The sequence below is a fragment of the Mustelus asterias genome, chromosome 25, assembly GCF_964213995.1.
Source record: "Mustelus asterias chromosome 25, sMusAst1.hap1.1, whole genome shotgun sequence".
In the NCBI taxonomy this organism is placed as follows: domain Eukaryota; kingdom Metazoa; phylum Chordata; class Chondrichthyes; order Carcharhiniformes; family Triakidae; genus Mustelus; species Mustelus asterias.
Genome location: NC_135825.1, coordinates 55,220,341 through 55,241,807, shown reverse-complemented (window position 1 = coordinate 55,241,807; position 21,467 = coordinate 55,220,341). Strand labels below are relative to the sequence as shown.

The following is a 21,467-nucleotide window of genomic DNA, read 5'->3' as shown; positions in this document are numbered from 1 at the left end:
GATAAGGAAATTGACATGTTAGGGGTGGCGCTGCTGCCTCACAGCGCCAGCAACCTGGGTTCAATTTCTGGTCTGGGTCACTGTCTGTGTGGAGTTTGCGTGTTCCCCCCATGTCTGTGTGGGTTTCATCCGGGTGCTCCGGTTTCCTCCCACAGTCCGAAAGACATGCTGGTTAGGTCCACTGGCCATGCCCTCAGTGTACCCGAACATTCGCTGGAGTATGGCAACTAGGGGATTTTCACAGTAACTTCATTGCAGTGTTAATGTAAGCCTTACTTGTGACACTAATAAATAAACTTACACTTAAATATACCTGCCAAAGGCCAACCCCACATCAAAGGGAAAGAAATAGTATAAATGGTAGAACACTAACTAAGGGTAAAGGGGGAGACAGCTAGCATCAGAACTGCAACAGATGCTGATATAGGGGCAAATTTTCCCGTTCTGCCTGCCACGGGAATCATAGCAGGCGAGGGGCAGACCATGGAAAGGCCCATTGACCTCAGGTGGGACTTTCTGGTTTCGAGGCGAGCACGGCTGGGGTGGGGTGAGGAAGGTGGGGATGGTGGAGGGCAGAAATTGGAGGCTTTGGAGCGGAACATTCAGAGACCTCTGGAGGGGATGAGAACCCTCGACCACAGCAGAGAGTAGAGTTTGCTACGGCTGGTGTAGATGCAAAAGCAAAGGCCAGGCCCTCAGTTGGATGAAAGTGTTGGCTTTCCTGAGGCTTGGGTTGGCCAGTTGCCCACTTTCCTGGCTCAATGAAAGCTGGAGCTGGGCATGTTGGAGACAGGGCCAGAAACTGGACTTTACTGATTTAACGCAACCCCCCTCGCACAAACCCCAGCTCGACATTAACCCACCTTTTTTTTTGATTAAAACTCACTCATGACTAAATAATTTTCTTTAAAGCAGAGGCGTTGATTATCTGATGGGAACAGGGATCAGTTGTACTTTCTGAACAGTATTCAAGGCAACATTCTGCATATAGTCTGAGATTACTCTAAATTACCAATGAAAGTTACAGAGGATTAGCTGCTTCTGTTCTCAACCCCAACCACGGTTAATGTGCAAGAATTTCCTGGTTTTCCTGAGAACTGTGGCCTGTTAATACTTCCACTGATGCCTGAACTGACTGCTAATGCTCTTCATGCTAGCATCTGTTGTGACTGTCGATCTCTCGAACCCACAGGTAGGGTAGCATTGTCCTATTTGGAGTCGGTTGAAGGGATAACATCATTGCAAGCCCTCGATATACACTGGACCAGATTTCGATAGCAAAATCCAGCAACATTCAAGTAACTTGATTCCCACAAGCTGTGGTCAGGCTGGGGGGAGCCATCTTATTTAACTAGTCTGTGTCCGAGAGGGTTTACTCATACTCATACGCGGGAATTCTACCACCCCACCCTTCACGGACTCGGAGCGGGTGAGCGGATAATGGGAGTGTCTGTCGATCTTGGGAGGGATTTTCTGGTCACGGGTCGAGCAAGGCTGTAAAATCCCACCCATAATCTTTAGCATTGGCATTCTAATGCGGACAATGTGCTTCAAAGAACAAACAAAGAACAAAGAACAATACAGCACAGGAACAGGCCCTTCGGCCCTCCAAGCCCGCGCCGCTCCCCGGTCCAGGATTGAATCCTGAATCCAGGATCCCCGCCCAATTTTCCAGCCTATCTACATACCAATATCCTATCCACCGAGCTGTCCCTCACAGCTACGATGCTTTGTTCATTACAACCTATTAACTCACCCCCACCCCCCCATTCCAGACCATGTGATCTCCAGGGAGAGGCGAAAACCCAGAGTGAAAAACCCCAGGGCCAATATGGGGGAAAAAAATCTGGGAAATTCCTCTCCGACCCCCTGAGGCGATCGAAACGAGTCCAGGAGATCACAATGGCCCTGACCGGAAAATGCTTCCCAACCCTAGTCATTTCCACTTCCACGAACACCATATGAATTCCCTGCCCCCGAGACAGGTTCCCAACTATCCGCAGTCTCGCTCTGTACTGGCACCAGCAAGATGATCATAGAATGAAGCCTTGAAACGAGAAACCAGGAACAATTAGCCCGCGCCGCTCCCTGGTCCAAACTAGACCACTCTTTTGTATCCCTCCATTCCCACTCCGTTCATATAGCTGTCTAGATAAGTCTTAAACGTTCCCAGTGTGTCCGCCTCCACCACCTTGCCCGGCAACACATTCCAGGCCCCCACGACCCTCTGTGTGAAATATGTCCTTCTGATATCTGTGTTAAACCTCCCCCCCTTCACCTTGAACCTATGACCCCTCGTGAACGTCACCACCGACCCGGGGAAAAGCTTCCCACCGTTCACCCTATCTATGCCTTTCATAATTTTATACACCTCTATTAAGTCTCCCCTCATCCTCCGTCTTTCCAAGGAGAACAACCCCAGTTTCCCCAATCTCTCCTCATAACCAAGCCCCTCCATACCAGGCAACATCCTGGTAAACCTCCTCTGTACTCTCTCCAAAGCCTCCACGTCCTTCTGGTAGTGTGGCGACCAGAACTGGACGCAGTATTCCAAATGCGGCCGAACCAACGTTCTATACATCTGCAACATCAGACCCCAACTTTTATACTCTATGCCCCGTCCTATAAAGGCAAGCATGCCATATGCCTTCTTCACCACCTTCTCCACCTGTGACGTCACCTTCAAAGATCTGTGGACTTGCACACCCAGGTCCCTCTGCGTCTCTACACCCTTTATGGTTCTTCCATTTATCGTGTAGCTCCTCCCTACATTATTCCCACCAAAATGCATCACTTCGCATTTATCAGGATTGAACTCCATCTGCCATTTCCTTGCCCAAATTTCCAGCCTATCTATATCCTTCTGTAGCCTCTGACAATGTTCCTCACTATCTGCAAGTCCTGCCAGTTTTGTGTCGTCCGCAAACTTACTGATCACCCCAGTTACTCCTTCTTCCAGATCATTTATATAAATCACAAACAGCAGAGGTCCCAATACAGAGCCCTGCGGTACACCACTAGTCACAGGCCTCCAGCCGGGTAAAGACCCTTCCACTACCACCCTCTGTCTTCTATGACCAAGCCAGTTCTCCACCCATCTAGCCACCTCCCCCTTTATCCCATGGGATCCAACCTTTTTCACTAGCCTACCATGAGGGACTTTGTCAAACGCTTTACTAAAGTCCATATAGACAACATCCACGGCCCTTCCTTCGTCAACCATTTTGGTCACTTCTTCAAAAAACACCACCAGGTTAGTGAGGCATGACCTCCCTCTCACAAAACCATGTTGACTATCGTTAATGAGTTTATTCCTTTCTAAATGTGCATACATCCTATCTTTAAGAATCTTCTCCAACAACTTCCCCACCACGGACGTCAAGCTCACCGGCCTATAATTACCCGGGTTATCCTTCCTACCCTTCTTAAATAACGGGACCACATTGGCTATCCTCCAATCCTCTGGGACCTCACCTGTGTCCAGTGACAAGACAAGATTCCTAATAAAGGCAATTGTAACACTGAGGTAAAATGCCATTAATTGTAATCTTGCCTTGATTCTCACTATTGAGTCAGAAGACTGAGGCTTAAGCTGCATTACATTCAAATGTGTAGCAGGAGTAGGCCATTTGGCCCCTCGCACCTGCTCCGTCATTGAATAAGGTCATAGCTGGTCTGATATCAACTTCAAATTTTCATCCCACCTATCCCTGAAAATTCCCAGCATTCTCAGACGGAAGCACATAAATAGGTCTGTACTTTCTTGCAATACTGAGGGAGTGCTGCATTGGCAGAGATGCCAGCTTTGAGGCATTAAGTCATGACCCCATATGTCTATTCAGGTAGAGATAATATGAAGTACAACTCGAAGAGCACAGTGTTATCCCAGTATCCAGGCCAACATTCCTCACTCATCAAATATCCCCAAAAATTCAGATTAATTGGTCATTCCTCTCAATTGTGGTATGCAGAACTTTGATTTGATTTATTATTGTCACATGTATTAACATTCAGTGAAAAGTGTTGTTTCTTGTGTGCTATACATACAAAGCGCACCCTTCATAGAGAAGGAAACGAGAGAGTGCAGAATGGAGTGTTACAGTCATAGCTAGGGTGTAGAGAAAGATCAACTTAATGCAAGGTAAACCCATTCAAAAGTCTGACAGCAACAGGGAAGAAGTTGTTCTTGAGTCGGTTGGTACGTGACCTCAGACTTTTGTATCCTTTTCCTGACGGAAGAAGTTGGAAGAGAGAATGTCCGGGGTGTGTGAAGTACTTAATTATGCTGGCTGCTTTGCCGAGGCAGCGGGAAGTGTAGACAGAGTCAAGGGATGGGAGGCTGGTTTGTGTGATGGATTGGGCTGTATTCTCGACCCTTTGTAGTTCCTTGCAGTCTTGGGCAGAGCAGGAGCCATACCAAGCTGTGATACAACCAGAAAGAATGCTTTCTATGGTGCATCTGTAAGCGTTGGTGAGAGTCATAGCTGACATGCCAAATTTCTTTGTTTTATTGTTGTGGTTTGTTTTGTTGTGTTTTCCTACATGACAATGCTTGGTTTCATCGGTCAGAACATTGAATACAGGAGTTGGGACATCTTGTTGAAGTTGTACAAGACATTGGTAAGACCACACTTGGAATACTGTGTACAGCTCTGGTCACCCTATTATAGAAAGGATATTATTAAACTAGAAAGAGTGTAGAAAATATTTACTACGATGCTACCGGGACTTGATGGTTTGAGTTATAAGGAGAGGCTGGATAGACTGGGACTTTTTTCTCTGGAGCGTAGAAGGCTGAGGGGTGATCTTATAGAGGTCTATAAAATAATGAGGGACATAGATCAGCTAGATAGTCAATATCTTTTCCCAAAGGTAGGGGAGTCTAAAACTAGAGGGCATAGGTTTAAGGTGAGAGGGGAGAGATACAAAAGTGTCCAGAGGGGCAATTTTTTCACACAGAGGGTGGTGAGTGTCTGGAACAAGCTGCCAGAGGTAGTAGTAGAGGCGGGTACAATTTTATCTTTTAAAAAGCATTTAGATAGTTACATGGGTAAGATGGGTATAGAGGGATATGGGCCAAATGCGGGCAATTGTTATTAGCGTAGGGGCTTTAAAAAAAAAGGGCGGCATAGACAAGTTGGGCCGAAGGGCCTGTTTCCATGCTGTAAACCTCTATGACTCTAATAGTAAACACATCAAAAGTTTTTCAACCGGTGTGAACCAGTTGCCTCCTCAACTCTAGTCCTGATGATATGTGATTTGCTTTATAATCTACAGAGCAGCTTCATCATACAAGGAAGATGGGTGACTATATACGATTTGGATTACTGTATCATAAACTCAGACTCAACCTTCACCTTGTGTTTGGGCCAGGCCCCAAAGGAGGAATTACAAAACAAAATATTGGAAATCTGAAGTAAAAAATAGGGAAGCACACTCGGCATTTGTGGAGGAAACAGTCAATATTTTGGGTTCAATTCTTCCCTTCAACAGAAATGAAGAAGAGTCGAAGTCTGAAACATCAAGAGTAATTGGTCAGTAATGGGCCAAGTGTGACATTTGTCCTGTGCAGGAATTGGACAATTTTGTCTTGTTGTCAATTACCTGTCCTCCTGAATCCTTCTGGGATGTTTGTTTCAACGCATGGGAGTCGGGCACCATTCAAGTGGCCCCTACGGAGCTGTGAGCTTGGATAGTCAGTGATGTATGCCCCCCATTCCCAAAATGGCCTCATTGGTTTCCAGCAGAGAGCAGTGGTTTGAGAATGGGGAGCTGGAGCTGATTTTCTCTTCTTGAACCCAGAAGCCAATGGCAATAGGCATACTGCCCCCCCTGGCTGAGACCAGAATGGAACATGGGACCTCCTGAACTGTTCACCTCAGTTATTCACCAGTAAACCCATTTCATTGCTCTTTATATTAATCACACAAACTGATAACCAACAGGGGAAAAAAAACCCTCCTTCACCTGTTATATCTTCCTTTCTTATTTCTGCTTCAAAGTCCAGTGTTATTCGGGTCACTTCTTTTCCCGGGGGATTGCGGGTCCGTCGACCTTTCGCTTTCTTGGAAGAATCACATTTTAGGTTCACAAAGGTAACTTGACAGTTGTCGGTACAAGGGAAGGCACCTCCTGCATAATAAGGCAATGAAACAAAGCAAGCACAGTGAGTGATGCTGGCAGCCATTGGAGACAACTCAACCACAAAAACATATACTCTCTCCTCTGACCCCTGGTGTCCAGGCCAATATTTATCCCAAAACAAATGGTTCAGTGGTTAACTACACCACTCGATGTAAGGGCACAATGAGAACCAGACCAATCAGATCACCCGATGCTGGGACTGTACCTGCCATAATGAGATCCAGACCAATCAGATCACCCGATGCTGGGATTGTACCTGCCACAGTGAGTCCCAAACCAATCACACCCCTCGATGCTGGGACTATACCTGCCACTGTGAGTCCCAGACCAATCACACCATCCGATGCTGGTACTATATCTGCCACAATGAGGCCCAGACTGGGACCTAGACCAATCACACCACCCGATGCTGGGACTATACTTGGCACAGTGAGACCCCGACCAATCACACCACCCGATGCTGGGACTATACTTGGCATAGTGAGACCCAGACCAATCATACCACCCGATGCTGGGACTGTACCAAGATCAGGATGCAGAACAATTAGTAAAGACATACCAATATTCTCACTGAAGCAGCAGCTGATAGGCCTGAGGTCACAAGGGATTAAAATGGAAAAATACTACGAAGCAAACTAGTGACTGGTGTCTCTTTTTTTTACCTGTGATAATTGGGCGCCCGCTATCCTGCTTTCCCTTAATGCGTGGATGAAGGTGACACTTGGCATCTTTAATCTTGAAGGAAGCTCTTTGTTTGACTGGGGGAGCTAAAGTCTCTAAAAGGAAACGAGAGCATTTAAAGACATCTTAAAGCAGCATTTAAGTACAACCTGAGTGGCCTTTCATTCAATATTAAGCTTCCATTATTCACCTTGTACACTCCATAATGAGGGCACATAGAGTCAGCATTGAGGCACATGGAGGCAGCAGAGAGCTTTTATGAATTGGTACCTCTGATGCGCATAGGAACACAAGAATATAAGAAATGGGAGTACAATTAGGCAATACAGTACCTTGAGCCTGCTCCGCCATTTCTTATAAGCATGGCTGAAGTTTTGCTTCAACTCTACTTTCCTGCTGTCATGATGATGGAGGAAAACATCTGAATTACGTTCGGATGTACTGAACTTTTAAATAAGATCAGTTGTTTTAAAAACGGACAAAGAAGCCAAAGATGGCCGAGGAAGTAAATTCAGGACAGTACATCCACCGGATCCCCTTTATCCACAGCGCATGCGACTCCTTCAAAGAACTCCAATAAATTGGTTAAATGTGATTTCCCGCTCACGAAACCATGTTGATTCTGCCTGATTGCCGTGACTTTTTCCAAGTGTCTTGTCATAACATCTTTAATAATAGCTTCTGACATTTTCCCAATGGCAGATGTTAAACTGACTGGTCTACAGTTTCCTGCTTACTGTCTCTCTCCCTTTTTGAATAAAGGAGTTACATTTGACATTTTCCAATCTAATGGCACCTTTCCTAAATCTGGGGAACTTTGGATAATTAAAATCAATGCATCAACTATCTCATTAGCCACTTACTTCAAGACCGTACGGGGAAGTCCATCCGGACCTGGGGATTTGTCAGTCCACAGACACAACAGTTTGCTCAATACCATTTCCCTGGTGATTGTAATTTTCCTGAGTTCCTCCCTCCCTTCCATTTCCTGATTTACAGCTATTTCTGGGATGTTACTTGTGGCCTGTACAGTAAATACCGATGCAAAATATCTGTTTAATCCACAGCCCTACTTTCCGTGATCCCCAGATGCACTTTCTATCGGACAAATGCTCACTTTGTTAACTCTTTTTTAAATTAAATATCGAAAGAAACTCTAACTATACATCTTTATATTACTAACTGGCTTTCTCTCATGCTCTAGTTTTCCACTCCTAATCAATCCTTTTGTCATTCTTTGACGTTCTTTACATTCTTTCCAATCTTCTGACCTGCCACTTGCCTTTGGACAAAAATATGCTTTTTTATAAGTTTAATACTGTCTTTAACTTTTTCTTGTCTATTCTGCATATTCTGAAATATTCCTTTAAATGTTTGCCATTCTACCTCTATTGATCTATCCCTTAAGCACATTTGCCAGTTCACTTTAGCTCGTCCTGCTTTCATGCCCTCATAATTGCATTATTTGGGTTTAAAATACTAGTCTTGGATGCACTCTTCTCTCCCTCAAACTAAATGTAAAATTCAATCATATGATGATCGCTGCTACTTAGGGGTGCCTTCACTATGAGGTGATCAATTAATTGTTTCCTATTGCACAAGACCACGTGTATCTGGTTGGCTCCAGAACATGCAGTACGAAGTAGCTATCTCAAAAACATTCTATGAACTCCTCATCTACCCTATCTTTGCCCATCTGATTTTCCTAGTCTGTATGTCAATTAAAATCCCCCATGTTTATTGTTGTACCTTTCTGACAAGTTCCCATTATTTCTTCTTTTATAGTCTCTTGCACCGTTTGGGAAAATTAGAGGGCCCGTATACCACTCCAACAACTGACTTCTTGCCTTTATCATTTCTTATCTCAACCAAAACCACTTCTACATCCTGGTTTCTTGAAATTAGGTCACACCTCTCCAATGTGTTAATATCATCATTAATTAACAGAGCCACTCCTCCACCTTTTCTTAACTTCCTATCCTTCCTAAATGTCACACACCCTTCAATATTCAGGTCCTAATCTACATTATCCTCTAGCCATGTCTCTGGAATAGCTATCAGATTGTACTTATTAATTTCTAATTAAACTATCAGTTCTTCTGTTTTTTTTTCGAATGCTACATGTGTTTAGACACAGAGCCTTTAGTTTTGTCCTTTTATTATTTTTATAGCATTCAGCCTTGCCTGCTGATTTTACTCATAGATTTGTGCTCTCTGTCCCTTCCTATCATGGTCGGTTTATCATTTCCCATTTAGTACCTTTCTCTCTTGCCTTGTTTCTTCTCTTCAGTATACCATATCTTCCCAATGATCCCTTGCCTCCACAATTCAGGTTAGAACTTTCTCTACTTCCCTAGCAGCTCACTAGAACATCAGCCCCAGCATGGTTCAGGTCTAGACCGCCCCAATGGTACAGATCCCACTTTCCCCAGTACTGGTGCCAGTGCCCAATAAACTGGACCCCACTTCCGCAATACGTGTGGTATGTGGGGCTACGGGGATAGGACCTGGGTGGGATTGTTGTCAGTGCAGGCTCGATGGGCCGAATGGCCTCCTTCTGTACTGTAGGTTTCTACGACTCAGCTCATCACCCCCCTCAACCGGGGTATGACAATTTGGGGGTATCCCATCTGAAAGTTACACATTGGGGACCCTCGTCTGGGGACTGGGCATAACACTGCCCTATGCCACCTCACTCCATTTCCTTATTGTCAAAATATCGAATGACTTCTGTCTTCAATATGCTCTGTGTCTGAGCGCGTATAGCTTTCTGGGGTAGGGAATTCCAAAGATTCACAAATGTCTGAGCCAAGGAATTTCTCCTAATTTCGGGGCTAAATGGATGACTTTTTATCCCCTCTGACCCCTAGTTCCAGACCCTCCATTCTGGGGAAACAGCATTTACCATGTCAAGCCTCTAAAGATGGTATACATTTCAATGTGATGACCTGACATTCTTCTGAACTACAGAAAATATAAACCCAATTGACCAAAGCCCCTTTCCTAGGAATTAACCCAGTGAACATTCATTGCACCCCTTCCAAGGTGAATGCACCCTACCTTGGATAAGGGGACCAAAGCTGTACATAGTTCTTCAACTGTGGTCTGAGCAAAGGCCTGCACAATTGCAGCAAAATTTCCTTACATCTTATACTGCAAACCCCCCTTTGCAAGAAAGACTAATAGTCCTGCCGGTTGGGACTGCTCATTAGCTTGGTGTGTCTTGCACAAGCTGACCTCTCCCCATATTCCCAAGTTGTTCTGCTGTTTACGCAGTCCCATGCCAGGAACCCTGATTCAGAAACCCTTCCCCAGGGAATGTCGTGGGGCCAGTCGCTGCTGCACTGTCGCTGCACAATTACAATCTCAACCTTGGAACAAAAAAATACATGTTGATGTTAAACATTGGAGCTCTGAACAAAATGTCTGAGGTTAACAAAAGATTTCAGCAGTACTTACGAAAGAGAGCAGGAGGACATTTTGTCAGGAGCTTACCTACACAGCCTGTAATGTTGGTGTTCTGTCTCTGTTGGGCACCTGCCCTTCTTATAGGAGCCCCACAGCTCACTGTGTAACTGTTATCGGAACCTGGCAGAAACGAGAGACAGTATTAAAGACAGAGGAATGGCCTGCTATTTATTCACTGCGGGAAAGATGTCCAGGGACTGACTCTGAACAAGAGGTGCAATTCTCACCATTCAGTGTTCCCTCTTCCCTCCTAAGATGGTGACTCATGCTGCGAATACTGTTCCATGGCACTGGACAGCCTCGGGTGCCACATCTTGGTGGCCAATCTTCACTCGCAGAGTTACACAATCAGCTTTGGATGGCTTTTTGACATTGACAATTTCAATATTCAATAAGTCAAGCCTGATTTTGACCTGATAGTCATGCATGCACACGCACACCACACATACATGCAGGCACGCATGCACACACCACACATACACACACACACATGCATGCATGCATACACGCACACGTGTTAGTTGACATTCTGCAAACACCAACCCCATCCCCGTGGGGACCCTGAGGCTAACTGCTGAGCCAATGACTCTATAGGGTATAAGTGGATTGCTCTACAGCGAGTTGGCATGGACTCAATTGACCATATGACCTCCTTCTGTGCCATTATGATCCTAATTGGGCAGCTAAAATAATTAATTCAGTATAAACTCAGGTCCAGATTTTTGCAGAGTTGGGCTGACATTTAATCTTTATTCATTCAGCTGGCCAGCATTTATTGCCCATCCCTAGTTGCCCTTGAACTGAATGGCTTGCTATGCCATTGCAGAGGGCAGTTGAGAGTCAACCACATTGCTGCGGCTCTGGAGTCTTGTACACTCATGTGTATAGGATTGTAAAGTTACATTTTATTTATTAGTCACAAGTAGGCTTACATTAACACTGCAATGAAGTTACTGTGAAAATCCCCTAGTCGCCTCACTCCGGCGCCTGTTCGGGTCAATGCACCCGAACCAGCACATCTTTTAGAATGTGGGAGCACCTGGGGGAAACCTGAATGTTTGAAGAGTGAATGATGTCACTGTATTTACTGTGTCACGAACACGCACAGAGGGAGTGGAGGGAATCTCCACTCCCTCTGTGCGTGTTCGTGACACAGTTGGATAATGTTAATAATATATAGAAATAGGAATATACAAAATTTAAACTGAATGAATTTTTTGGCAAAGCTTTAACAGATGGAGAAACATTTTTTTTAACATGAAAGAGGGTCTGTTGAAATTTAAATGTTTTGAAAGAAATTTAAATTTAGTTTATATAAAAATCAACATGGTCTAATCTCAGTGACATACATGCCAAGATGGAACATTGCTTCCTCATGGCTTGTCAACCTCACGGCATGGTAGCGCAGTGGTTAGCACTGCTGCTTCACAGTTCCAGGGTCCTGGGTTTGATTCCCGGCTCGGGTCACTGTCTGTGTGGAGTTTGCACATTCTCCTCGTGTCTGCGTGGGTTTCCTCCGGGTGCTCCAGTTTCCTCCCACAGTCCAAAGATGTGTGGGTTAGGTTGATTGGCCAGGTTAAAAATTGCCCCTTAGAGTCCTGAGATGTGTAGGTTGGAGGGATTAGTGGGTAAATATGTGGGGGTAGGGCCTGGGTGGGATTGTGGTCGGTGTAGACTCGATGGGCCGAATGGCCTCCTTCTGCACTGTAGGGTTTCTATGATTTCTATGATTCAACAGGATGACATTCCTGGAGTATCATCACTTCCTATCACAGCACCCCCCCATTTCCCCCTCGGCCCCCCCACTTCACCACCACCGTAATGGTCACCCATAATGTCCAGACTTGCGATGCAACAACTTGCTGCACCAATTAGAAAGGCTTCTTAACCTGATTGAGTGATTCTTGACAGTCTGTCAAACAGCTTGGTTTTCCTTGACTAATACTTTTCTTTAATACTAATAAACAAATGTATTCAAAGAAAACTGCAGTCCAAAGATGTGCAGGTTAGGTTGATTGGCCAGGTTAAAAATTGTCCCTTAGAGTCCTGAGATGCGTAGGTTGGAGGGATTAGCGGGTAAAATATGTGGGGGTAGGGCCTGGGTGGGATTGTGGTCGGTGCAGACTCGATGGGCCGAATGGCCTCCTTCTGCACTGTAGGGTTTCTATGTTCTATGTTTCTATGTTCTAAAATTCAGAAAAAACCCCAAAACGGATTGTTTAATGATTTTTCGATGATTTTCTTCCTGATCTGCTGTCTGCCGCATCCTGAAACAGTTTTAATTCCTGGTGGCTCCAGGGCAGACCTGGAGAATTGGCTACTTCCCCGAGCAACAAGCGAGGACATCATGTTGCAACGCTGATGAGGATCACGGGTTTCTCGCCACTTTGCAATGATGCCTACCTGCCTGGAAATGAGCCTTGGTGGAACAGCTGAGGGAGCAGGTCTCCCTCTTCCCACTCTTGATGCAGGAGAATTGCGCTCGAGGAGAATTGGAACCCTGCAGGCATTTTGCTGCCTCTGCAAAATGAAAAAAGAAATCAATTTCAACACATCCCGAAAAGCTGAAGCGAAACAACAGGAAAGGATGTAAAACAGAAACGTAATCTTCGCTTAAAGTGACGGGACTGAGGATTGGATGGTGGGTGAAGGGTGGCGTGGGGGTGGTGGATTGTGGAGGTAAGACAGGTATCTGTTCTGATCCAAGATTAGATTAAAATTCTAATACAACTTTTAATGCATTGTGAGGGTCAGCGGAGAACAGAGCAGCTAATGGAGCCCATTCGAATTTCTAAGGGATTCAATGAGCCCAACAAATTTGGCCTGACACAATCCTTCAGCGGAGGACAAATCAATCTTTTGCACCCAACCGCTGGGTTCCACTGAAGCCAACATTTTTCAGAAATAGCCATTGTCTAAACTTTACAGGGAACTGCAGTGGCCCAGTTCTTGAAGAACAGCCAGTGCCCTTTCATTTCATTATATACATTTCTTGACAACTATGTGAGTGGACTGCTTGCTTGAAACCTATAGTTAAGAAAGCCCACCAACGCCTCTACTTTCTCAGAAGACTAAGGAAATTTGGCATGTCAGCTACGACTCTCACCAACTTTTACAGATGCACCATAGAAAGCATTCTTTCTGGTTGTATCACACGGCACGGCACAGGGCGGCACGGTAGCACAGTGGTTAGCACTGCTGCTTCACAGCTCCAGGGACATGGGTTCGATTCCCGGCTTGGGTCACTGTCTGTGAGGAGTTTGCACGTTCTCCTCGTGTCTGCGTGGGTTTCCTCCGGGTGCTCCGGTTTCCTCCCACAGTCCAAAGATGTGCGGGTTAGGTTGATTGGCCATGCTAAAATTGCCCTTAGTGTCCTGAGATGCGTAGGTTAGAGGGATTAGTGGGTAAATATGTCGGGATATGGGGGTAGGGCCTGGGTGGGATTGTGGTCGGTGCAGACACGATGGGTTGAATGGCCTCTTTCTGTACTGTAGGGTTTCTATGATTTCTATGACAGCTTGGTATGGCTTCTGCTCTGCCCAAGATCGCAAGGAACTACAAAAGATCATGAATGTAGCCCAATCCATCACGCAAACCAGCCTCCCATCCATTGACTCTGTCTACACTTCCCGTTGCCTCGGCAAAGCAGCCAGTATAATTAAGGACCCCAGGCACCCCGGACATTCTCTCTTCCACCTTCTTCCGTCGGGAAAAGGATACAAAAGTCTGAGGTCACGTACCAAATTGACTCAAGAACAGCTTCTTCCCTGCTGCTGTCAGACTTTTGAATGCATTAAGTTGATCTTTCTCTACACCCTAGCTATGACTGTAACACTACATTCTGCACTCTCTCGTTTCCTTCTCTATGAACGGTATGCTTTGTCTGTATAGCGCGCAAGAAATTATATTTTTCACTGTGTGTTAATACACGTGACAATAATAAATCAAATCAAATCAAATTAACCCATTCCACCAAATTATCAGAGCTATTAAAATGAAACATAGGACTACGAATTTTTCCTATTCTGTGGTTATAATTTTGTTTCACTGTTGATGCAAGTGATTAAAAACTGTCATAATCTCAATAACAGCTCCATGTCACAAACACAGAAGGAAATATTAAAGTGGACTTTTATCTACAAAGAATAATCAAACTCTCGGTGCCCATTTTCCATCTTAGACATCCCTGGACAAAGCATTTGAAAAATATCAGGATCAAAACTGGGGTGGCACGGTGGCACAGTGGTTAGCACTGCTGCCTCACAGTGCCAGGGACCCGGGTTCAATTCTGGCCTCGGGTCACTGTCTGTGTGGAGTTTGCATGTTCTCCCCGTGTCTACGTTGGTTTCCTCCGGGTGCTCCGGTTTCTTCCCACAGTCCAAAGATATGTGGGTTAGGTTGATTGGCCGTGCTAAATTGACCCTTAGTGTCAGGGGGATTAGCAGGGTAAATATGTGGGGTTACAGGGATAGGGCCTGGGTGGGATTGCTGTCGGTGCAGGCTCAATGGGCTGAATGGCCTCTTCTGCACTGTAGGAATTTTCTGGTTCCAGATGGCAATATTAAATAAACATCACAAACTCTAGGAGCAAATCTAACACATTTGAGATTTTTCTGACTTACATTTCTCTGCCTTGACCCTCTAAGGATCTCCTCAATAACTAACTCTTTTACCAAACTCCTGATCACCAGTGCTGATATCTCTTTACGTGGCTTAGAAAAAACTTTATCTGATTTTCCTCTGGAGTAGTGCTAGAAAGCCGATATATAAATGCATTTAATACATGAGCAACGTACAGGGATTTGAATGTAACCTTTGCATGTCATGTGCCAGGTGCACTGAACAGCAGAATGTGGGTAAACGTCCCTCCTTTATTGACTGTGATTGACACCTCTTCCCCAACCAGACCTTCTGTGTTCAATGTCACCTCTGGCTAGGGGACAAATGGCCCCAATGGAATCTTACGCCCAGCTGTTTCGAGGTTCCGAGCCTCAACAAACACTCCCTGCTTTTCAGCGAGAAAGTATACTGCTTCCTGTTCCAGTTCTTTCAGAAATGATTCACAGAACAACAGCAACTCAAAGTAATTATCTGTATATGAAGCGCTGGTGCTGCTGCTGAGATACATCAGATGGCCTGTAATTGTCTGTCTCCTGAGCACAAAGTGTTTCTCATCACAGGATTGCTACTCCCATTAGTGCCACTAGAGGTTGCCAGATATCAGAGTTTTTCACATACCCACGCAGTCTTTCTTATTCCAGTGCAGTTTGTAGCTGCCATTTGGACATGAACACTGATAGCCTCCCAGCGTGTTAACACAGCCATGCTTGCAGCCCCCGTGGTTCATGCTGCATTCATCGATATCTGAAAAAGACACAGGCAAAGAAGGAGTGAACTGGCTCATATGAAGAAAGTCCTGATCCGACACAATTAAGCAAACTTTGAGTTTATGTTTTCCCTTCAGTTCCCAGATCACCCAGTTCCACGTCTCAGCTATCGGCACAACAGCGGCTCCGGTAACGCTTCTGCTTAGCTCCCCCAAAGGCAGAGTAACTGCAACACTGCATTCTTCACCCTCTCCTTCTCCGCTTTGTACTCTGGGCGGCACAGTGGCACAGGGATTAGCACTGCTGCCTCACAGCACCAGGGACCCGAGTTCTATTGCCAGTTTGGGGCACTGTCTGTGCGGAGTCTCCCCGTCTCTGCGTGGGTTTCCTCCGGGTGCTCCGGTTTCCTCCCACAGTCTTAAAGACGTGCTGGTTAGGTGCATTTATCTGAACAGGCGCGGATTGTGGCGACTAGGGGAATTTCACAGTAACTTCATTGCAGTGTTAATGTAAGCCTTACTTGTGACTAATAAATAAATACCCTATGAACTGTATGGTTTTGTCTGTATAGCACGCAAGAAACAATACTTTTCACTGTATCCCAATACATGTGACAATAATAAATCAGTTCAATTCAACGCATTTCGACAGCTGACTGTATAACGGTACAAATGTGTGTGTCACTGCCCCGTGTCGTCCGCATTGGGTTCCAGGGCTGTGGGTCATCATTTCTATTCATTACCACAACCCAGAATGGTCAGACGTGGAAGCATCTAGGGAGTAGGATTGGTCGAGGGATTGGAACAATAAGGTAACGTCTGTATCTGACAGAAGATTTATCAAATTTGCCAAGTTTGCTGCATTACTTCATGGTAAACATTGAAACATACAACCTTAACTGTAACCCTAATGCAGTCCCTGGTTGGCTTTGGGATGTCCTGAGGTTGTGATGGGCAACATTCAAATGCAAGTCTCCCAGTCCAAAGATGTGCAGGTTAGGTTGATTGGCCAGGTTAAAAAAAAAAATTTGCCCCTTAGAGTCCTGGGATGTGTAGGTTAGAGGGATTAGCGGGTAAATATGTGGGGGTAGGGCCTGGGTGGGATTGTGGTCGGTGCAGACTCGATGGGCCGAATGGCCTCCTTCTGCACTGTAGGGTTTCTATGTTTCTATGTTTCTATGTTTCTATTATTTCTAAGGCTGCTCGCAATTTACTAAGGCCTTATAAGGAGAGGAAAGATAGACCGGGACTTTTTTCCCTGGAGCATAGGAGACATAGGGGTGATCTTATAGAGGTCTATAAAACAATGAGGGACATAGATCAGCTAGATCGTCAACATCTTTTCCCAAAGGTAGGGGAGTCTAAAACTAGCGGGCATAGGTTTAAGGTGAGAGGAGAGAGATACAAAAGGGTCCAGAGGGGCAATTTTTTTACACAGAAGGTGGTGAGTGTCTGGAACAAGCTGCCAGAGGTAGTAGTAGAGGCGGGTACAATTTTGTCTTTTAAAAAGCATTTAGACGGTTACATGGGTAAGATGGGTATAGAGGGATATGGGCCAAATGCGGGCAATTGGGACTGGTTTGGTGGATAAAAAGCGCGGCATGGACAAGTTGGGCCGAAGGGCCTGTTTCCATGCTGTAAACCTCTATGACCCTATGACTATGACTCTAACTCCAGAGAATACATCTCTTCTTAAAAAAGCACTATATTCATGAAAACCCAACATACTGGTGAATGCAACATCATTATCTTCACATCTCATGCTGCACTGAATATCACCTGAGCATGAGGTGTGAAGATAATGATGCTCAGGCTTTATGCCAGACATCATTCATCAACTCAATGCTCCTTTCAACAACATGGATTTCCACACTGATCCACATAAATTGTCCCAATAGGTCACAGCATTTACTTGTGACACAGTTAGTGATATGGAGAAGTTGCTTCTGTTTCCTGAATTAACATGCTCCGAAAGAGAGGAGTGTGAATTGTGGCGATGTGTGAATGCCAAGTGCTCGTTGGCACAACGGGCTAACGCCCTTTTGCGTTCTATCGCGGACCATATAGTTTATCTCCCATGACTGGGAAATCAAGTCTCTCTCTCAGCTGGGGATTGATTTGGCAAATTGCATTGTGGTCAACCTATCAAAAGGAAGGCACACCTACCTACACAGGTGCCAACCAAACAGGTACAGAAACAGCAAAGGCACAGAGCGCAGAACCCACCAAGAAGCAGTATTTTTTAAATTCATCCATGGGACATGGGTGTCGCTAGCTGGCATTTATTACCCATCCCTAGTTGCCCAAGGAAGGCAGTTGAGAGTCAACCATATTGCTGTGGCTCTGGGGTCACATGTAGGCCAGACCAGGTAAGGACGGCAGATTTCCTTCCTTTGAGGATATCAGCTAACCAGATGGGTTTTTCCGACAAGTGACAATGGTTTCATGGTCATCAGTAGATTCTTAATTCCAGGTTTCTTTTCCTTATTGAATTCAAATTCCACCATCTGCCGTGGTGGGATTTGAACCCGGGTCCCCAGAACAATAGCTGAGTTTCTGGATTAATAGTCTGGCGATAATACCACGAGGCCATCACCTCCCCAGCTCAGAACCAATACCCTTTCAAAACAATTTCCCTCACCAAAATAACCAAATGCTGTTTTGTAGATGTCAGCGAGTGGTGTTTACAGCTGCCACACACAACTTGTATTACCCATAGCAATTTACTAAGCCTTGTTGTGGTTTCCAGGCAACAATCTAATGACCTAGAGTCAGATGAGTGGCAACACCATTGACTCATTATTCCGTTCCACAAAGGCCTGTTTCTGGTAAGTGTATCATAATAAGGGTCATTTTCTGATATTTGCTCAATTTTGGGCCTAAAAATAATTCCCTTCAGTGAGCAGGTATCCATAGCAACCGCTTCAAAACAGTTTCTACTCAGTGCTTTGCAGAAAATGGAGATAAAGAGGCTGTAATGATGAAAAAAAGGAAATGAATACTTAGTAATACATTTTTTAAAAAAAATTAGAAAACTAAATATGGAAAGAAAAATGAAAGGTTCAAAGAACGAAGAATTTGGGGGGAAAGAATGATGCAGAGAAGGGAAACATTAAAGGATTAGAAAAAAAACAAATAAAGAAGAAAGAATGTACCATTTCATTAATAAAATCCAATGTCAACTTTAATTGAAAGATTAGAAGCTGTTAAGTAGAAGTTAATGCACTCCAAACTTGAGGTGACTGGCAAAGGGCCATCAAGTCTGTAGTTATATGAATATAATGAGTCTGAACCACATAACAACAGGGATGTCTCCTAGCTTGCCAGAGCCTGGAGCATAATAAGATGCTGAACTTCATCTCTCTTCCATATTCTTTGAAGGGGTTGGTGAGAGGCTGGGGGGTGCGGCAGAGGGGGTGGGGGGGGTTGTTGTAGGAGGAAGGAATGCAAAGAGTTCATCACTTCTGATCTTCAAGATGTTTTTATCTCAGTCTGCGATAACAGTCTCCGCATTCATTCGAGAATTCTAATACTCCTCAACCACATCTTGTTTGATAATTGCTCACTCTTCACACACGCACTCTCTCACACACACGCACTCTCACACACATGCACTCTCTCACACACACGCACACTCTCACACACGCATACTCTCACACACGCATACTCTCACACACACACATGCAGTCTCTCACACACATGCACACTCTCACACACGCACACTCTCACACACGCACACTCACGCACACTCTCACACACACGCACACTCTCACACACACGCACTCTCACACACACACGCACTCTCACACACACACGCACTCTCACACACACACACTCACACACACACACGCACACTCACACACATACACACTCTCACACACACTCACTCACACACTCTCACACACACTCTCACACACATACACACTCTCACACACTCTCTCACACACTCACACACACACTCTCACACACACTCTCACACACACTCTCACACACACACTCACACACACACACTCTCACACACACACTCTCACACACACACTCTCACACACACACACTCTCACACACACACTCTCACACACACACTCTCACACACTCTCTCACACACACACTCTCACACACACACTCTCACACACACACTCACGCACACACTCTCACACACTCACACACACTCACACACACACACTCTCACACACACTCTCACACACACACTCTCACACACACACTCTCTCACACACACACTCTCACACACACACTCTCACACACACACACTCACACACACTCTCACACACACACACTCTCACACACACACTCTCACACACTCTCACACACACTCTCTCACACACACACTCACACACACACACTCTCACACACACACTCACACACACACTCTCACACACACTCTCACACACACACACACTCACATTGATGTGCTGCTTCTCCATTTAAAAAGGGGTTGCTTGAGGAGCTTTCTGCTCATTTTGGATTTAGTTTGTGGGGCTGTACTTTCATTTTTGTCACCATAATAGTTGACTCTGAAGATTCTGGCAGTAAAGAATTACCATAGATATCAGCATATAAATCGACCTCTGTTTTTACCCTTCTCATCCCCCTGAAACTAGGGTCAATTTACAAAAGAACAAAGAACAAAGAAAATTACAGCACAGGAAGAGGCCCTTCGCCCTCCAAGCCCGCACCGACCATGCTGCCCGACTTAACTAAAAACCCCTACGCTTGCGGGGACCATATCCCTCTATTCCCGTCTCATTCATGTACTTGTCAAGACGCTCCTTAAAAGTCACAACCGTATCCGCTTCCACTACCTCCCCCGGCAACGAGTTCCAGGCACCCACTACTCTCTGTGTAAAAAATCTGCCTCGTACATCTCTTTTAAAACTTGCCCCTCGCACCTTAAACCTATGCCCCCTAGTAATTGACTCTTCCACCCTGGGAAAAAGCTTCTGACTATCCACTCTGTCCATGCCTCTCATAATCTTGTAGACTTCTATCAGGTCTCCCCTCAACCTCCGTTGTTCCAGTGAGAACAAACCAAGTTTCTCCAACTTCTCCTCATAGCTAATGTAATTGGCATACCTCATACCAGGCAACATCCCAGTAAATCTTTTCTGAACCCTCTCCAAAGCCTCCACATCCTTCTGGTAGTGTGGCGACCAGAATTGAACACTATATTCCAAGTGCAGCCTAACTAAGGTTCTATAAAGCGGCAACATGACTTGCCAATTTTTAAACTCAATACCCCAGCCGATGAAGGCAAGCATGCCGTATGCCTTCTTGACTACCTTCTCCACCTGCATTGCCACTTTCAGTGACCTGTGTACCTGTACACCCAGATCCCTTTGCCTATCAATACTCCTAAGGGTTCTGCCAATTACTGTATGTTTCCTATCTGTATTAGACCTTCCAAAATGCATTACCTCACATTTGTCCGGATTAAACTCCATCTGCCATCTCTCCGCCCAAGTCTCCAACTGATCTATATCCTGCTGTATCCTCTGATGGTCCTCATCGCTATCCGCAAATCCACCAACCTTTGTGTCGTCCGCAAACTTACTAATCAATCCAGTTCCATTTTCCTCCAAATCATTTATATATATATATTACAAACAGCAAAGGTCCCAGCACTGATCCCTGAGGAACACCACTTGTCACAGCCCTCCATTCAGAAACACATCCTTCCACTGCTACCCTCTGTCTTCTTTGACCGAGGTGTTGTGAGACTTCTTTCTTTGACCGAGCCAGTTTTGTATCCACCTTGCCAGCTCACCTCTGATCCCATGCGACTTCACCTTCTGCACCAGTCTGCCATGAGGGACCTTGTCAAAGGCCTTAC

The 21,467-nt window shown here is 45.2% G+C and overlaps 1 protein-coding gene across 3 annotated transcripts in view; it reads right to left on the bottom strand.

Moving 5' to 3' along the window:
* Positions 1-21,467, bottom strand: part of LOC144479192 (signal peptide, CUB and EGF-like domain-containing protein 3) — a 399,824-nt gene that overhangs the window by 25,072 nt on the left and 353,285 nt on the right. For all 3 annotated transcript variants that reach the window (XM_078197827.1, XM_078197828.1, XM_078197829.1), the window contains 5 exons: positions 15,532-15,657; positions 12,697-12,813; positions 10,321-10,413; positions 6,807-6,920; positions 5,968-6,132 (listed from right to left, as the gene is read on the bottom strand). In XM_078197827.1, the coding sequence (XP_078053953.1) occupies positions 5,968-6,132; positions 6,807-6,920; positions 10,321-10,413; positions 12,697-12,813; positions 15,532-15,657 (615 nt within the window). The remainder of the gene's footprint in view (positions 1-5,967; positions 6,133-6,806; positions 6,921-10,320; positions 10,414-12,696; positions 12,814-15,531; positions 15,658-21,467) is intronic.